General features: G+C 41.7%; 1 protein-coding gene across 1 annotated transcript in view; it reads left to right on the top strand.

Moving 5' to 3' along the window:
• Positions 1–18,492, top strand: part of LOC308676581 (proline-rich protein 12-like) — a 118,378-nt gene that overhangs the window by 83,331 nt on the left and 16,555 nt on the right. The window contains exons 6-12 of the mRNA XM_081342459.1: positions 382–701; positions 3,434–3,550; positions 3,995–4,128; positions 5,022–5,446; positions 6,396–6,521; positions 14,903–15,000; positions 16,102–16,230. Coding sequence (XP_081198585.1) covers positions 382–701; positions 3,434–3,550; positions 3,995–4,128; positions 5,022–5,446; positions 6,396–6,521; positions 14,903–15,000; positions 16,102–16,230 — 1,349 coding nt within the window. The remainder of the gene's footprint in view (positions 1–381; positions 702–3,433; positions 3,551–3,994; positions 4,129–5,021; positions 5,447–6,395; positions 6,522–14,902; positions 15,001–16,101; positions 16,231–18,492) is intronic.

The raw sequence follows: 18,492 nt of genomic DNA, 5'->3' as shown, positions 1-18,492 counted from the left end.
AAAACTGTAGTTTATTTATGTTTATGATTTCTTAGGTGAGCTTTCCTAGCTTAACTGTTACATGTGAGAAGCCCCTGTATTTAATGGAACCTGACAGCACAGTTAAAATCTAATTTACGGAACAACCTAAAAATTAAACACATTAAATGCAGGCATGAATGCCTGAAAAATTGAAGGTATACTAGTGTAAATATGTGATAATATTAAGAAATCAGTTCCTTCATTATAAGTAGCATATGGTCGCCCTCTGCAGTATGTGTTGGTAAAAAAGTGTACTAATTATCAAACGGATATATCCTTAAATCCAAAAGGGTTCCAGAGTCAAAGAATAATTTGCCTTGTTGGATGACCCCTCCTATTATCTACTTTTTCCTCCTGCAGATATGCCACCAGTTGTGGTGAAGGCCCCCAGCCCCACTCCTTCATTGGCGGCAGATGCCCAGCAAGAGCAGCCGCCCCCACCCATCTCTCCAGCCTCCTCACTCAAGGAGCCTCCCCCAGTGCTGGAAGAGCCACCACCACAGGCATCTCCTGAACTAGAAGACCCCGAGGACACACGGCCTCTTCACCTTGCTAAAAAACAGGAGACTGCAGCCATTTGTGGAGAGACAGATGAAGAGGAGGTGGAGAGTGGTGGTGAGGGGATCTTCCGAGAGCGGGATGAGTTTGTCATACGTGTTGAGGATGTTCAGGCTCTCAAGGTAAGTAATGAGTCTTGAGCATTGACATGAGTGTGTACATTAAAGACACACTTTAAAAGAGGGGCACATAACTAAGTCAGAATATCAGCAAATAGCCCGTGCCTGCAAAGATGAAGTGAGGAAAGCTAAGGCTCAAAATGAACTAAGGCTTGCGACCAAAGTCAAAAATAACAAAAAAAGCTTCTTTCAACATATAAAAAACAAGAAAAAAGTTAAGGAAATGATTGGTCCATTAGTGGGGGAAAGTGGCAAGAAGGTGACAAGCAATAGGGAGAAAGCAGAACTATTTAATTCGTTTTTTGCATCTGTCTTTACACAAAGGGAAAAAACAGTCCAACCTACCCAAACCAGTGCCATAAAAAACAGAATAGAAACGCAAGTTAAGATAGGCAAGAAAATGGTAAGTGAGCACCTGTCCAGCCTAGACGAGTTCAAATCACCAGGACCAGATGGATTACACCCCAAGGTTCTCAAGGAACTGGCAGACGTGATCTCAGAACCACTGAACTATATTTTTCAAAGATCCTGGAGCACTGGGGAACTACCAGAGGACTGGAAGAGAGCTGATGTAGTTCCCATCTTCAAAAAAGGGAAAAAAATAGATCCAGGAAACTACAGACCTATCAGCCTGACCTCAATACCTGGGAAGATTCTGGAAAAGATAATCAAACAACAAATCAGCGAACACCTTGATGCAAACAAAGTCATCACTAAAAGTCAACATGGGTTTGTCAAAAACAGATCATGCCAGACAAATCTTATTACATTCTTTGACCAAGTGACAAAATTAGTGGACCAGAGGAACGCTGTAGATATAATTTACTTGGACTTCAGTAAGGCATTTGATAAAGTAGATCACAACCTACTACTTGATAAGATAGAAAAATGTGGGTTAGATAGCATTACCACCAGATGGATTCGTAGCTGGCAGACAGGCCGTACTCAGCGTGTGGTCCTCAATGGAACCGCATCTACATGGAAGGAAGTGTGTAGTGGGGTGCCCCAGGGCTCTGTTCTGGGCCCAGTGCTCTTCAATATCTTCATTAATGATTTGGATGAGGGGATAGATGGGGAACTCATCAAATTTGCAGACGACACCAAGCTGGCAGGAATAGCCAATACTCCAGAAGATAGGCTTAAGATACAGAAGGATCTGGACAGACTCGAACACTGGGCACTATCTAACAAAATGAAATTCAATGTTGAAAAAAGTAAGGTTCTACATTTAGGCAGGAAAAATCAAATGCATAGGTATAGTATAGGTGGTACCTTGCTCAATAGTAGTAACTGTGAGAGGGATCTCGGAGTCTTAGTAGACAATCACTTCAATATGAGCCAGCAGTGTGCTGCAGCTGCCAAAAAAGCCAACACAGTGCTAGGCTGCATTAACAGAGGGATAGAATCAAGATCAAGTGAAGTACTAATACCACTTTATAATGCTTTGGTAAGGCCACACCTGGAATACTGCATCCAGTTTTGGTCACCACGATGTAAAAAAGATGTCGAGACTCTAGAAAGGGTACAGAGAAGAGCAACCAAGATGATTAGGGGGCTGGAGGCTAAAACATATAGGGAACGGTTGCTGGAATTGGGTATGTGTAGTTTAATGAAGAGAAGGGTGAGGGGTGACATGATAGCAGTGTTCCAATATCTCAGGGGCTACCACAAAGAAGAGGGAGTCAAGCTATTCTCCAAAGCACCTGAAAGCAGGACAAGAAGCAACGGATGGAAACTAGTCAAGGAGAGAAGCAACCTGGAACTAAGGAGAAACTTCCTGACAGTTAGAACAATTAACCAGTGGAACAACCTGCCTCCAGAGGTGGTGAATGCTCCAACACTGGAGGTTTTTAAGAAGAGACTGGACAGCCATTTGTATGAAATGGTATAGGGTTTCCTGCCTGAGCAGGGGGTTGGACTAGATGACCTCCAAGGTCCCTTCCAACTTTATAATATTATTATTATTATTATTAATATTAAAATTCAAAGGTATTGTTCAAATGCTCTTAGAGCAGAACTAGGTGACTTGATTCTTTCTGCATGTTTTTGACTTCCTCTGTTGCTAGCTGCAGCCTGTGCAAAGGATTGTGGGAATTGTAATGCAGAATACCTGGAGCATGCTAGCTGAGCTTTTTTCAAACTAGAAACTCATAGTGTTCTCAAACACTACATTTAGTGTTGCAGCTCAAAAATTGATTTCAGAATTTCTGAACAGTTAAACTTTGACATTCTAAACTTTTAACGAAAATTTCAGAAAATATTTGAGGGAGGGAAAATTGTGTAATTAAAATGGGGAAGTTGTAAATGATAGGCTTTGTAGTCCAAACTAAATTTAATTGCACTTAGTTCCCATTGAGATCAGGTTTAAAAAAGAACCATAGGTGAAGTATAAGTTCAGTGAGTCCTACATATGACTGGTTTAGTTCTAGAAGCAACTCATAGAGTCCATTTATTTCGCCAAAATGTTACTTTCCTTTTAAAATTGTATTAGGTGATTGTAGACAAGCTATTATATCTTCTCTATAAATACCTATGGGCATATGAAGAATCAGGTCAGCTTATCATTAATAGCTTCATACAGCAGGACAAATTGTGGAGAAATGCAGCATATCTGGGAGCTCTTCGTTGTCATTTCATGCAATTCTCTTCTACAATCTTTGTTAGAGGATAGTAGTTGAGCTTATTAGCTATCTAATGCTTGGCATCACTGTAACTAATCCTTTGCCCTTCTCTAGCTTGCACTTCAGACTGGGCGGGAACCACCTCCAATCTGGCGAGTACAGAAAGCTTTGCTTCAAAAGTTTACACCAGAAATCAAGGATGGCCAGCGTCAGTTCTGTGCAACCAGCAATGTGAGTGTCCATACCATCTGTTTAAATGCTATCATACTGTCAGGGAAGCCAAAACTTCAGAGATGAGGGATCTCACCAACATGATAGATATGAAATCAGCAAATTATATTCAAGTATTTAAGCTCTGTTCCTATTCCTCCTTTTACTCCCACCCCCCTTCAGTATGATTCTACCATAAAGGTAGCACAGGGTCAAACCAAGTATAGAGATAGTTATTTTCTTTTGTTAGCCTTTTAATCAAAGAATTACCCCCCCCCCCTTTTGCGCTTGGGATAGTCCAATTGAGCAGTTAGCTTGATCTATTATTGTGTTGGGCAAAGGATTGCAATTTCAGTTCCATTTGTTCCCTCATTACTTCTGGAAGAAGAAAAGTTACAAATGGGATAGTCTCCCCTCCCTTTTCTTTCTGTAGTCAATTCATTCTTTTCCTGCTTCACCCCTCAGTATCTGGGCTATTTTGGTGATGCCAAGAACCGTTACCAACGACTCTATGTTAAATTCTTGGAGAATATCAACAAGAAAGATTATGTCCGTGTGTGTTCTAAGAAACCTTGGCACCGGCCTCTGCAAGCTGTCAGGTAAAGGATTAGGAAGGTGGGTACATGTAAGAGTCCAGTTGTAGCTGAGGAACAGTAATACCTCTGGGTAATTGCTTACTTATTATGCAGGTTTCATTCTAGAGTAGCTGTTTGTAAATTGTTCTTTTCTCCAGAATTGCCTTGGGACATACATACAGTACATACATGCATTTCTTTCATCTCCCTATCCCTCCAATTCAATTCAAAACTCCCCTTAGCGGTTGCTCTTTGCCTTCTGTTTTTTTCATTCTCAGTTACGTCACCTCACACATGAGGGTGATTGGCTCCTGTCAGTGCCCTTTCACTCTTCCAGCTTAAGGGGTGCAGAGCTCAGCCTCTTTATTCTGTTCTGCTTAATCATGGAACAGCTTCTAAGGTCAAGGGTGCCTTTACTTCCCTCACCGGCTCTTGCTTTTCTGGGCATCCTTTCCCTTGGGTTGCCTATCACTGCCTCTGATTCATCTTGAGCTGATAGCAATAGCAATAGCACTTACACTTATATACCACCCCAACACTCTCTGGGCAGTTTACAATGTCAGCATATTGCCCCCAACAATCTGGGTCCTCATTTTACCGACCTCAGAAGGATGGAAGGCTGAGTCAACCTAGAGCCCCATCAGGATCGAATTCCAGGCTGTGGACAGTTTGCCTGCAATACTGCATTCTAACCACCACCAGGACTTTCTACAAATTACATTGTGGACTGCCTGAAGTTTTGTTGTGCTTGCTTGGCTATTGCGATATAAGGATTCCCAAGGCCTCACTGTTTCACTGATTTTTCCATTACGGCTTTCTTTGCACTCAAACTCTCCTGCTGCAGTAAACCTGACCTGTCAAGTCAGCTCCCTCCTTTCACTGGTTTTGGCTCTCAGTGCTCTGTTTTTCTGGTACAGGAGACAAAGTCAGCCCAAGGCTTCTACCCCCAAGGTTCCAGTGACACCCAAAGTTGAAAAACCTGAGAAGCTGGAAGTCCCAGGGAGAGCTGAGAAACCCAAAAAACCTATTAAGGTTGAGAAGCTCCCCAAGGCTGAAAAAATGGACAAAACAGAGAATCTTCCCAAAGTGGAGAAAGGACCTAAGCCAGAAAAGCCCCCCAAGTCAGAGAAATTAGCCAAGGCAGAAAAGCCCCCCAGAGTGGAAAAAGCAGACCCTCCTGTGATCATGCTCATGAAAGATGCCCCAGGCAGCGGAGCTTCTAAACCCAAGCCAAAGCCGGCCAAGGTGAAAGCTAAGCCACCCCCCAAGAAGAGGAAAAAATGGCTCAAGGAAGCATCTTCTTCAGACTCGGATTCTAGCCCTGACCAGCAGAGTGAGGAGGGTGAGTAGAAGGGTGAAGAAATTCCACCCATGTGGGCATCAGAAACAGGCAGTTTTAAAAGGATACCAAGGACCTCTGTAGTCTTGGGAAGGGAAGAAATATGGCAGGGCTACTGATCCAAAGGCAGGCATCACACATTATACCAGTGTTTTTCAATCTTGGCAACTTAAAATGTGTGGACTTCAGCTTCAGCAGGCTGGCTGGGGAATTCTGGGAGTTCAAGTCCATACATCTTAAAGTTGCCAAGGTTGAGAAACACTCCATTACACTGTTATGTGCTTGTTGGTAGTTTGGTGTGTTGTATGAACCTAGCCATTGGGGTTTATTTAACAGATCATACTGTGGCTTGCTGCTGTATATTTGAACTAGATCAAGGAGAAACTGTGATTTTACAAAGGTGGGGAATCTGGAGCTCCACATGATCTGGATTAGAAATCCCAGCAGTTCCAGCCCACAAGGAGAAGAGAAAAGAATCCTGGGAGTTGTGATCCAGCCATTTTTGAAATGCCACTGGTTCTCTGAAAAGCCATAAGAACTAGACTGAGAGAAATTATAGAAGGCTGAGAATAGGGAATAGAAAGAAGAAGCCCTATCTACAGGGGGGCTTTTAAAGTGTAAGATTAGAAGAAACTCCAGATGAGTCAAGGAGAGAGCAAGACTGGTCTCTCTCTCTTCTTCCCTCTAATTTTTGGTTGTATGTATAATCAGCATTTCTCAACCTTGACAACTTTAAGATATGCAGCTTTCCACTCCCAGAATTCTCCAACCAGCATACTAGCTGGGGAATTCTGAAAGATGAAGTCCACACATATTAAAGTTGTCAAAGCTGAGAAACACTGGTATAAACTTACTGTGTATTGCATTTGTTTGTTAACCTGTATTGAACCTTTTTGAAAAGCAGGGCTACAGCTGTCTTCCATAATAAAATAATGCTCCATTTTCCATTCAGAACATGTGCCCACAGGTCGCATTCTCAATACACGAGCTATGAAGGAGATGTACCGCAGTTACGTGGAAATGCTGGTCAGCACTGCCCTTGATCCAGACATGATCCAAGCTCTTGAGGATACAAACGGTGTGCATTCTTGTGTACAGGTGCTTAGATGGGCTCATGGTCCAGTTTGAAAAGCCACTGGCTTTTGTGTCCATGGGCCATTCTTCGGGAACCATGTAGCCCTCCTGTTTGCTTTCTGCTTTGCTTTGATCACTCATATTTGCTTTATTGTGTTTGGCCTTCTGGAGATACAAAAGCTTTTTGTTCACTAGGAATGGAATGGAATAGAATAGAATAGAATAGAATAGAATAGAATAGAATAGAATAGAATAGAATAGAATAGAATAGAATAGAATAGAATAGAATAGAATAGAATAGAATAGAATAGAATAGAATAGAATAGATCTTCTAGTCCAACCCACTGCTCAGACAGGAAACCCTATACCAGGGGTAGGCAACCTTGGCTCTTTTATGACTCGTGGACTTCAACTCCCAGAATTCCTGGGAGTTGAAGTCCACGACTCATAAAAGAGCCAAGGTTGCCTACCCCTGCCCTATATCATTTCAGACAAATGGTGGTCCAATATCTTCTTAAAAACAATTTCTGGAGGCAAGTTGTTCCACTGATTAATTGTTCTGTCAGGAAATTTCTTCTTAGTTTTAGGTTGCTTCTCTCCTTGATTAGTTTCCATCCATTGCTTCTTGTCCTGCCCTCAGGTGCCTTGGAGAATAGCTTGACTCCCTGTTCTTTGTGGCAACCCCTGAGATATTGGAACACTATCATGTCACCCCTCGTCCTTTTCTTCATTAAACTTGACATACCCAATTCCAGTAACCATTCCTTATATGTTTTAGCCTCCAGGCCCCTGATCACCTTTGTTGCTCTTCTAGAGTCTCAACATCTTTTTTACATCGTGGTGACCAAAACTGGATGCAGTATTCCAAGTGTGGCCTTACCAAGGCATTGTAAAGTGGTATTAGTACTTCACGTGATCTTGATTCTATCCCTCTGTTAATGCAGCCTACCACTGTGTTGGCTTTTTTGGCAGCTGCAGCACACTGCTGGGTCATATTTAAGTGATTGTCCACTAAGACTCCGAGATACCTCTCACAGTTACTACTACTGAGCCAGGTACCACCTATACTATACCTGTGCATTTGGTTTTTCTTGCCTAAATGTATAACGTTACTTTTTTCACCATTGAATTTCATTTTATTAGATAGCGCCCAATGTTCAAGTCTATCAAGATCCTTCTGTATCTTAAGCCTATCTTCTGGAGTGTTGGCTATTCTTGTCAGCTTAGTGTCATCTGCAAATTTGATGAGTTTCCCATCTATCATGGATGAAGATGTTGAAGAGCACTGGGCCCAGAACATAGCCCTGGGGCACCCCACTACACACTTCCCTCCATGTAGATACAGTTCCATTGAGGACCACATACTGAGTACAGCCGATCAGCCAGCTACAAATCCATCTGGTGGTGATGCTGTCTAACCCACATTTTTCTATCTCATCAAGTAGTAGGTTGTGATCTACTTTATCAAATGCCTTACTGAAGTCCAAGTAAATTATATCCACAGCATTCCTCTGATCCACTAATTTTGTCACAAAGAATGCAATAAGATTTGTCTGGCATGATCTGTTTTTGACAAACCCATATTGGCTTTTGGTTATGACTTTGTTTGCCTCTAGGTGTTCATTGATTCGTTGCTTGATTATCTTTTCCAAGATCTTTCCAGGTATTGAGGTCAGGCTGATAGGTCTGTAATTCCGTGGATCTATTTTTTTTTTCCTTTTTTGAAGATGGGAACTACATCAGCTCTTTTCCAGTCCTCTGGTACTTCCCCAGTGCTCCAGGATCTTTGAAAGATATACAGGTGAAACTCAAAAAATTAGAATATCGTGCAAAAGTTCATTTATTTCAATAATGCAACTTAAAAGGGGAAACTAATATATGAGATGGACTCATTACATGCGAAGCAAGATAGTTCAAGCTGTGATTTGTCATAATTATGATGATTATGGCTTACAGCTCATGAAAACCCCAAATCCACAATCTCAGTAAATTAGAATATTGTGAAAAGGTGCAATATTCTAGGCTCAAAGTGTCCCACTCTAATCAGCTAATTAAGCCATAACACCTGCAAAGGGTTCCTGAGCCTTTAAATGGTTTTTCAGTCTGGTTCAGTAGGAATCACAATCATGGGGAAGACTGCTGACCTGACAGTTGTGCAGAAAACCATCATTGACACCCTCCATAAGGAGGGAAAGCCTCAAAAGGTAATTGCCAAAGAAGTTGGATGTTCCCAAAGTGCTGTATCAAAGCACATTAATAGAAAGTTATGTGGAAGGGAAAAGTGTGGAAGAAAAAGGTGCACAAGCAGCAGGGATGACCGCAGCCTGGAGAGGATTGTCAGGGAAAGGCCATTCAAAAGTGTTGGGGACTTTCACAAGGAGTGGACTGAGGCTGCAGTCAGTGCATCAAGAGCCACCACACACAGACGGATCCTGGACATGGGCTTCAAATGTCGTATGCCTATTGTCAAGCCGCTCCTGAACAACAAACAACGTCAGAAGCGTCTTACCTGGGCTAAAGAAAAACAGACCTGGTCTGTTGCTCAGTGGTCCAAAGTCCTCTTTTCTGATGAGAGCAACCTTTGCATCTCATTTGGAACCAAGGACCCAGAGTCTGGAGGAAGAATGGAGAGGCACACACTGCAAGATGCTTGAAGTCCAGTGTGAAGTTTCCACAGTCTGTGTTGATTTGGGGAGCCATGTCATCTGCTGGTGTTGGTCCACTGTGCTTCGTTAAGTCCAGGGTCAACGCAGCCATTTACCAGGAGATTTTTGAGCACTTCATGCTTCCTTCCGCAGACGAGCTTTATGGGGATGCTGACTTCATTTTCCAGCAGGACTTGGCACCTGCCCACACTGCCAAAAGCACCAAAACCTGGTTCAATGACCGTGGGATTACTGTGCTTGATTGGCCAGCAAACTCGCCTGACCTGAACCCCATAGAGAATCTATGGGGCATTGCCAAGAGAAAGATGAGAGACATGAGACCGAACAATGCAGAAGAGCTGAAGGCCGCTATTGAAGCATCCTGGTCTTCCATAACACCTCAGCAGTGCCACAGGCTGATAGCTTCCATGCCACGTCACATTGAGGCAGTAATTGCTGCAAAAGGGGCCCAAACCAAGTACTGAGTATATATGCATGCTTATACTTTTCAGAGGTCCGATATTGTTCTATGTACACTCCTTGTTTTATTGATTGCATGTAATATTCTAATTTTCTGAGATTGTGGATTTGGGGTTTTCATGAGCTGTACGCCATAACCATCACAATTATGACAAATCACGGCTTGAACTATCTTGCTTTGCATGTAATGAGTCTATCTCATATATTAGTTTCCCCTTTTAAGTTGCATTACTGAAATAAATGAACTTTTGCACGTTATTCTAATTTTTTGAGTTTCACCTGTAGTTCAGTGGTTCTGAGATCATGTCTGCCAGTTCCTTGAGAACCTTGGGGTGTAATCAAACTGTTCCTGGTGATTTGACCTTGTCTAGGGTGGACAGCTGCTCACTTACCATTTTGTTGCCTATTTTAACTTGTCTTTCTAATCTGTTTTTTACGGTACTGTTTTTGATAGGTTGGACTCTTTTCCCTTTGTGTAAAAAGGAATGCAAAAAATTAGTTAAGTAGTTCTGCTTTCTCCCTGTTGCTTGTCACCTTCTTGCCACTTTCTCCCACTAATGCACCAAGCATTTCCTTGACTTTTTTCTTGTTTTTTACATGTTGAAAGAAGCTTTTTTTGTCATTTTTGACTTTTGTCGCAAATCTTAGTTCATTTTTGAGCTTTAGCTTTCCTCACTTCATCTTTCCAGGCTCGGACTATTTGCTGATATTCTGCCTTAGTTATGTGCCCCTCTTTCCACTTTTTATGCTTGTCCTTTTTGTCTTTCAATTTATCAGAGTTCTTTATGCACCCATGCTGGTTTCTTTTGAGAGCTGTTATATTTACTCTTTGTTGGTATTGTGCTAAACTGGGCTTTTATAATTCCACTTTTCAAAATTTCCTAAGCTTCTTGAGTTCTTTTCCCCTTGAGGATTCTCATCCATGGACTCCTTCCCAAGCTCTCTCTAAGGTAATTGAAATTAGCTCTCTTAAAATCCAAGACTCTAGTTTGAGTATGTTCTATTCCTTGTCCTTGCATAATGTTGAATTCCAATCTTGCATGATCACTCCCCCGCACAAAGGTTCCTGTTCAACACCTTCTATCATTTCATCTGTGTTAGTGAGAATTAAGTTCAATATGGCTGATCCCCTAGTTCCCTTCTCTACTTTTTGGGAGACAAAGTTGTCTGCTAGGTTTGTCAGGAACCTGTTTGATCTTCCACTTGGTGCAGAGTTTGTCTCCCAGTTGATATCAGGGTAATTAAAGACCCCCATTACTATTGTGATGTGCTTCCTACATACCTTAGTTAACTGACTAGCAAAAAGTTCATCTATTTTCTCTGCTTGGTTGGGTGGCCTATAGTATACACCTATTGCAATGTCATTTTTTCCCCTTTTATATTGACCCAAATGCATTCAAGACAGTTTTCATCATTGTTGTGCTCTATTTCTGTAGAGATGTAGTTATTTCTTATATACTGTATAGTGCAACTCCACCTCCTCTTTTATTTGGTCTGTTTCTTTTAAATAATTTAAATCCCTCTAGCTGTATGTTCCATTTGTGGGTTTTATCCCACCAAGTTTCCATAATGGTAACAATATATCTCCCCTCATTTACTTGAATTTCTAACTCACCCTGTTTATTGCTCATACTCTGTGCATTGGTATATAGCAGGGCTTTTCAACCTTTTCACCCATTGTGCCACTTAGGATATGGCAACATCCGAGTACCACCAGTCACCTAGCAAGGTGTTAAAAACTTGATGACCAAAAAAAAAAGGGAAAAAAGTGATGAAGTACAGGTAGTCCTTGACTTACAACTGTTCGTTTAGTGACTGTTCAAAGTTATAATGGCACTGAAAAAATTGCCCCCCCCCCAAGCCACAGCCGAGCAAGACACCTGCCTGCCTGCCCGGTGGCGCTCTTCCTCCTGTCCGAGGTTTTCATTGTTGTGAGCATTTCTGTTGGGGATTGGCAGCGGGGGTGGGGTGGGGGTGTTTGGTTTTTATTCTCCCTGTCTGCTGGGTGGTTGCAGCAGGTTTTGGTCACTTCACATGACCCTGGGACACTGACCGTCATAAATATGAATCAGTTGCCAAGCATCTGAATGTAAATCACAAGACCCTGGAGATGCTGCAACATTCCAGCTGATTGGCGCTTCTTCTGGGCTCAGAAGTGCCAGGATCAGTGCCAAGCTCCAGCTGGAGCCTGGCACTGATCCTGGCGGTTCCACTGAGCCCTGACAGCACCGAAGAAGCGCTGATCTTGGCGCTTTCGCTGAGCCCTGACAGCCCTGCAGCTCCAGCCATCTCTTGCTCAGGCTTGTGGTGCTGCCGCTGGTTCAGCTCATTCCCTTCCCCGGCTACCACTTGGTCATGTACCACCTGCCAGGTGCCAATGTACCACAGGTGGTACCCGTACCACTGGTTGAAAAGCCCTGCTCTAACACATCAAGAATCATTCTTAAATTATTTTTTATCTGTCTTTTAGGTAGGAAACCATTGTGGTCTGTATGTATAAATTTGATCAAAAATTTCTTCAGTCTTTCTGCCATTATTGAGGCAAAGATTTTATAATCTACATTTAATAGTGATATTGGTCTATAATTTTTTATTTCTGTTAAATCAGAGTCTTCTTTGGGTATTAAAGTAATGTTGGCTTCAGTCCAGGTATTTGATATTTTAGCCTCCAGGAGTATTTCATTACACAGTTCTTTCACGATCGGACTTAATACATCTTGTAATGATTTATAAAACTCTGCAGGTAATCCATCTGGGCCAGGAGTCTTATCCTTTTTTTGCCTTTTTATAGCTTCTATAATCTCCATCATTTATATTTTTCCTTTTAATATGTTTTGAATATTCTCTGGAATTTTTGGTAAGTCTGCTTTTTTTAAGTACTGCTGTATTTTTTCTTTTGGAATTTCCTCTGCCTTATAGAGTATCTCATAGTAATCTTTAATAATTTCTTTCAGTCTATATGCTAACCATCTCCCCGGCTTGTTGGCATTTTCAAAGAAGTTCTGTTTAACCCTTTTAATCTGTTGAGCTGTTATTTCCATCTCGGCTAAATTTAATTTATGGTTTATTATCTCCATTTGTTTCTTAAGTATTTTCTTTTGTGGATCTATTTGTAATTCTGATTCTAACTTTCTGAATTCTTCCTTCAACTTTAACTGTTGTTGTTTCTTTTCTTTATTCTTTTTAGCAATATAAATTATAGCCAACCCTCTGAAATATGCTTTAGCCGTATCCCACACATTTTGAAGCGATGTTTTTTCTTCCTTGTTTATTTTGAACAAAAAATCCATTTCCTTTGTCGCTACTTGCAGAAATTCTTTTTCTTTCAATATAGATTTATCCAGGGACCATTATTGTATAGTGGGCTTCAGTAGGCAATGAGCAGAGCAGCATAGTTACAACATCATTTATTGACTGGAACTAGAACTAGAACATGGAGAACTGCAGGCAATTTTCTGTAATTTATACTCTGAGCCCACAGGGCCTTAACCAATCACAGTACTTGAAAAGCCAGCCCAAATATGAATATTCAAAGTTTCCCTCCAAAACAGTTGGAGTTAACAGTCAGGGTCATCTAAAGGTTAGTTTCATTTTAGCTTCACAAGCAGTTGGAGTTAAGTTAGTTTCACTTTAATAGGGCTTAACAGAACTTTATATATATTCAATACATAACACCCCTCCCCCCTAGGATAGTTATCATCCTCAGTCTGTTCAATATTCATAGTCTTTGAGAGAGTCTGGTGAACCGCCACAATGTTATTGGAGAGTCCTGTTCAAGTGGAGTATTATCCATCTCCAGTTGAACAGAGTCGTGGTGGCCGTTTAGGACATTTGAGTCCTTTTTGACTGACCCTTTGTTTACAGGTAGTCCTCGAGTTATGAATGTTTACTTAGGGAATGTTCAAGGTTGCAACATCCCCACCAAAAGTAGTTACAACCAGATCCCAAAGTTATGTTTGTTGCAACATTACAGTGGTTGTTTGCACTTACGAACAACCGCAGAGACACTGCAACATGCTACTTTAGTGCCATGCCTGAAAGTCCTGAACTACCCACGCTCACCTCCTGCACAGCCTTGGGTGCCAGAGCCCTTGTTCAGCCAGGCAGAGCAGCCTGGTGGCTGGACACAGTGCTCTTGCCCCTGCAATAGGCCTCCTATGGCCTGCCCCAGCCTGAGATACCTTGTGTGCACTTAATGACCCACACATTCGATTAGCGAATATGTGGGCCAAAGCACTAAGTGATCACATTCAAGTTATGCCATTCACTCCTACGAATTCTCAGGTTACGAATGTAATTGGCAGGTTCCATTACATTCGTAACTCAAGGACTACCTGTACGTTCTACTTCTATATACTTCTATACTTGCTTAGAAAATTCCTGGGGCCAGAACAGACTGAATATGTACATTCTTGTTCTATGTTGCCATAGTAAGAACTATAAACATGCTATTTTTTAAAAAAATGTATAGATATCTCCACATTCTTCCTAAGATGTGTGATTTTGCAAAATGCACTATAAATCCCCCAACTTTGATCTTTTGTGACTAGAGAACACCACTGAATGTTTCAATGTACTCCTTTGTAGCAGTCTTTGTATTAGACAAAGCTAAGAAGGACCGGTTGGAGGAAAGTTTCTAAAACTTTGCAATCCCGCAGCCCTTTAAAATTATAAGTGAAATTCTGCATAAAACTAAATAAAAACTAAATAATAAATAAAACTGTAATTGTTATTGGCAGATATTTTTGACAGATGTCGAGACCCATGGGTTTAACCATTCTTCAGAGTGCTCTCTGGATTTTGTTGGTTGTTTTGCATATGTAAACTTGCTGTAGGCTTCTCCCGGTAAAGCAGGAATGAGCTTTAACAGTGGTTCAGTTTTGCCTGCCTAAGCCCAATGAACTCCCCTCCCCCAGAAAAGTGCACCTCTAAATTGTTTTCTTAGGGAACCCACCATTTGAGAACACCTGGAGTAAAGTGGTCCTTAAGCAAGCGCTTATTTGTAACACATAGCATTTTGAGAAATCTGGTCTTGCCTAAAAATTCCAGCCTCTTCAAAAAAGAAATGTGGCCTTTGAAACCATGTTATGTTCCTTTCACTTGCTTGTCTAGAATTCAGTCCACTGCAGCCAGGTTTCCTTAGTGCAGGACACTGGCTGCCCATGTCCTGCATTGCGGGTTTCCTGTCTCTGCCCATCCTGGATGTTTTTTTGGGGGGGGTTTGTGACCTTTGCCATCTGTTTTGACAATCCTATCCCAGATGAACTGTATCTCCCGCCCATGAGGAAAATTGATGGAATTTTGAACGATCATAAGAAAAAGGTGCTGAAGAGAATGTCACTGAATCCGTCACTACAGGTATGGAAAGAGGGCAAGTAGAATATGCTATTTCCCCACAGACTGATATTGGAAAAGGGTATTTATTCTAAGTATAGACTTTGCTTTGTTGCCAAGATTTGGCTCAAGTGTTTTCTTCCCATTCACCTTCACAACAACAGTTGAGGAGAAAGGAGAGGCCCTGAAGACCAAAAGGTTTATAACACATAGTTTAACACATAGTCCCAATTGTGGTGGCTAAACAAGGGATACCTGTATGCCTTGTTGGAATGATCAGACAAGTGAAACGAAAGGGCTGTTTTTCTATATTTTAAAATGAGGCATCCTACTCCCAGCTAAGAAAAGCCATTTCCTCCCCATCCTGCTTAAAAACAGTTTATGAAATAAGAATAAATAAAATCTTCAAATACAGAGGGGAAACTGAGGTTTCTTTGGTGTCACAGTGCCCAGGCTCTAGACATGCAGTACATGTTGGACCAAGGGTATGGAACTGGGACTTTAGGATCACCTCATTTTCAGGACCTTGTACTATTGGTGTCTGCTTGAATAGTCTGTAGTTCATTTTTTCTAATCTTATTTATTTATTTATTTAGTTATATTTATATACCGCCCTTTCCCTGAGGACTCAGGGCGGTTTACAGGGAATTAAAAAATCCAACATACAAAAGTTAAAACCGAATTAAAAAATATTAAATTGACCCTGTACACAATTAAAACCCCAATTAAAATTTCTCCTCAGCCTTGGCCCGAGAGCTCAAAGAGCCAGGTCTTCAGGCCCCGGCGGAATGATCGGAGGTCGGGGGCCTAATCAATGAGAATCCTGTTAAGTAGTGATGTTTTTGTCTGTTTCAAGGAAAGTAGTAGTCTGGTCCTACTTATATACAGGGGCAGTTCTCCCCTAGACCACCTCCTGCCTCTAATCTGTTGTCTCTTGAGTCTTTTCAATGGCTATACCCAACTTTATTATTTCAGGATGTCCCCATCTCTCTCTATATTTAAATATCTGATTTGTCTAGTCCCTAACATCTTGGGATCTTTGTAACAACAGAAAGTGGAATAAATTGACCCAACAACTGGAGGTTGTAAGAAGCTGCTTCTTCTCACATTTACTTCCCCATCCAGGAGGCACTCCACATGTTCCCCCAACTCCATGCTGAGACATGTGATACAACAGTTAAGTTGTGCCCAGGTGGTGATCCTTACAACCGCAAGACACTCAACAAACTCAAGAAGAATGTATCGAAACCACAGGTAAGTGTAGTGGATGAAGGTGGTGCCCAGGATCTGTGGCAAACATATTCATTTACACTAATTACTCATATTTCTCTTTTCCGCCAGAGAGCTCAAGGTAAGAATAGTTGTGCTTCTACTCATCTTCTGTTTTATGCTCACATACAGTGAGGGAAAAAATTATTTGATCCCCTGCTGATTTTGTACGTTTGCCCACTGACAAAGAAATGATCAGTCTATAATTTTAATGGTAGGTTTATTTTAACAGTAAGAGACAGGATAACAACAAAAAAACTCAGAAAAATGCATTTCAAAAGTTATAAATTGATTTGCATTTTAATGAGTGAAATAAGTATTTGACCCCTTCGCAAAATATGACTTAGTACTTGGTGGCAAAACCCTTGTTGGCAATCACAGAGGTTAGGTGTTTCTTGTAGTTGGCCACCAGGTTTGCACACATCTCAGGAGGGATTTTGTCCCATTCCTCCTTGCAGATCCTCTCCAAGTCATTAAGGTTTCGAGGCTGACGTTTGGCAGCTCGAACCTTCAGCTCCCTCCACAGATTTTCTATGGGATTAAGGTCTGGAAACTGGCTCAGCCACTCCAGGACCTTAATGTGCTTCTTCTTAAGCCACTCCTTTGTTGCCTTGGCCATGTGTTTTGGGTCATTGCCATGCTGGAATACCCATCCACAACCCATTTTCAATGCCCTAGCTGAGGGAAGGAGGTGGTCACCCAAGATTTGACGGTACATGGCCCCGTCCATCGTCCCTTTGATGCGGTGAAGTTGTCCTGTCCCCTTAGCAGAAAAACACCCCCAAAACATAATGTGTCCACCTCCATGTTTGACAGTGGAGATGGTGTTCTTGGGCTGATAGACAGCATTCCTCCTCCTCCAAACACAGCGAGTTGAGTTGATGCCAAAGAGCTTGATGTTGGTCTCATCTGACCACAACACTTTCACCTAGTTCTCCTCTGAATCATTCAGATGTTCATTGGCAAACTTCAGACAGGCCTGTACATGTGCTTTCTTGAGCAGGGGGACCTTGCGGGCGCTGCAGAATTTCAGTCCTTCACGGCATAGTGTGTTACCAATTATTTTCTAGGTGACTATGGTCCCAGCTGCCTTGAGATCATTGACAAGATCCTCCCATGTAGTTCTGGGCTGATTCCTCACTGTTCTCATGATCATTGAAACTCCACGAGATGAACTCTTGCATGGAGCCCCAGACCGATGGAGATTCACAGTTATTTTGTGTTTCTTCCATTTTCGCACCAACTGTTGTCACCTTCTCAGCAAGCTGCTTGGCGATAGTCTTGTAGCCCATTCCAGCCTTGTGTAGGTCTACAATCCTGTCCCTGACATCCTTGGACAGCTCTTTGGCCTTGGCCATGGTGGAGAGTTTGGAATCTGATTGATTGATTGCTTCTGTGGACAGGTGTCTTTTATACAGGTAACAAGCTGACATTAGGAGTACTCCCTTTAAGTGAGTACTCTAATCTCAGCTCGTTACCTGTATAAATGACACCTGGGAGCCAGAAATCTTGCTGATTCATAGGGCAGGGCTTTTCAACCTTTTCACAGATTGTACCACTTTTAGGACATGACAATATTTGAGTACCACCAGTGCTTAGCAAGGTGTCAAAAACTTGATGACTAAAAAAAGGGGGAATTTTGGGTTTTACTGATTAGATTCATTTGTTGTTATGGAAATTGCTACTTTATAATATTATGGAAAAGTAAAAAGTTGAGGTTCAATGTTAATGCTTCCTTCTACTGCAACAGAGGAAGTCTGTTCTTTTTCCCTTCTCCCCCTCACTTTTTCCCCTTTTTCCTCCCCACTGTATCCTATTATTTGCTTTTGTATTTTTGTATTTTATTCTATAATGTAGTAAAATATTACAAACTGTAGAAAAAAGTAAAAAAGTACCTGTTTTAAAATTTTCGGTGGCTGTTCCTTTCCTGAATCATTTTCCCTTTGCACTGACAAATGTATGATGAATTTATCCATGTTTATTAATATGCAGCACTACCAGCTAGCTCAGGGGTCTTCAAACCTGGCACTTTTAAGACTTGTGGACTTCAACTCCCTGAATTCCTCAGCCATCATGGCTGGATGAGGAATTCTGGGAGTTGAAGTCCACAGGTCTTAAAGTTGCTAAGTTTGTAGACCCCTGAGTTAGCTGGTCTGCCCTTCTTTTTTTCTTCCTCTCCTCTCCTCTTCTTCCTCCCTGCCTTCTGAGCTCTCTTCCACAGTGCAGTAAGAATGCACCTCCCCACAC

Source organism: Vipera berus, assembly GCF_964194415.1.
Source record: "Vipera berus genome assembly, chromosome: W".
NCBI lineage: Eukaryota > Metazoa > Chordata > Lepidosauria > Squamata > Viperidae > Vipera > Vipera berus.
This window is presented reverse-complemented; position numbering and strand designations above follow the sequence as displayed.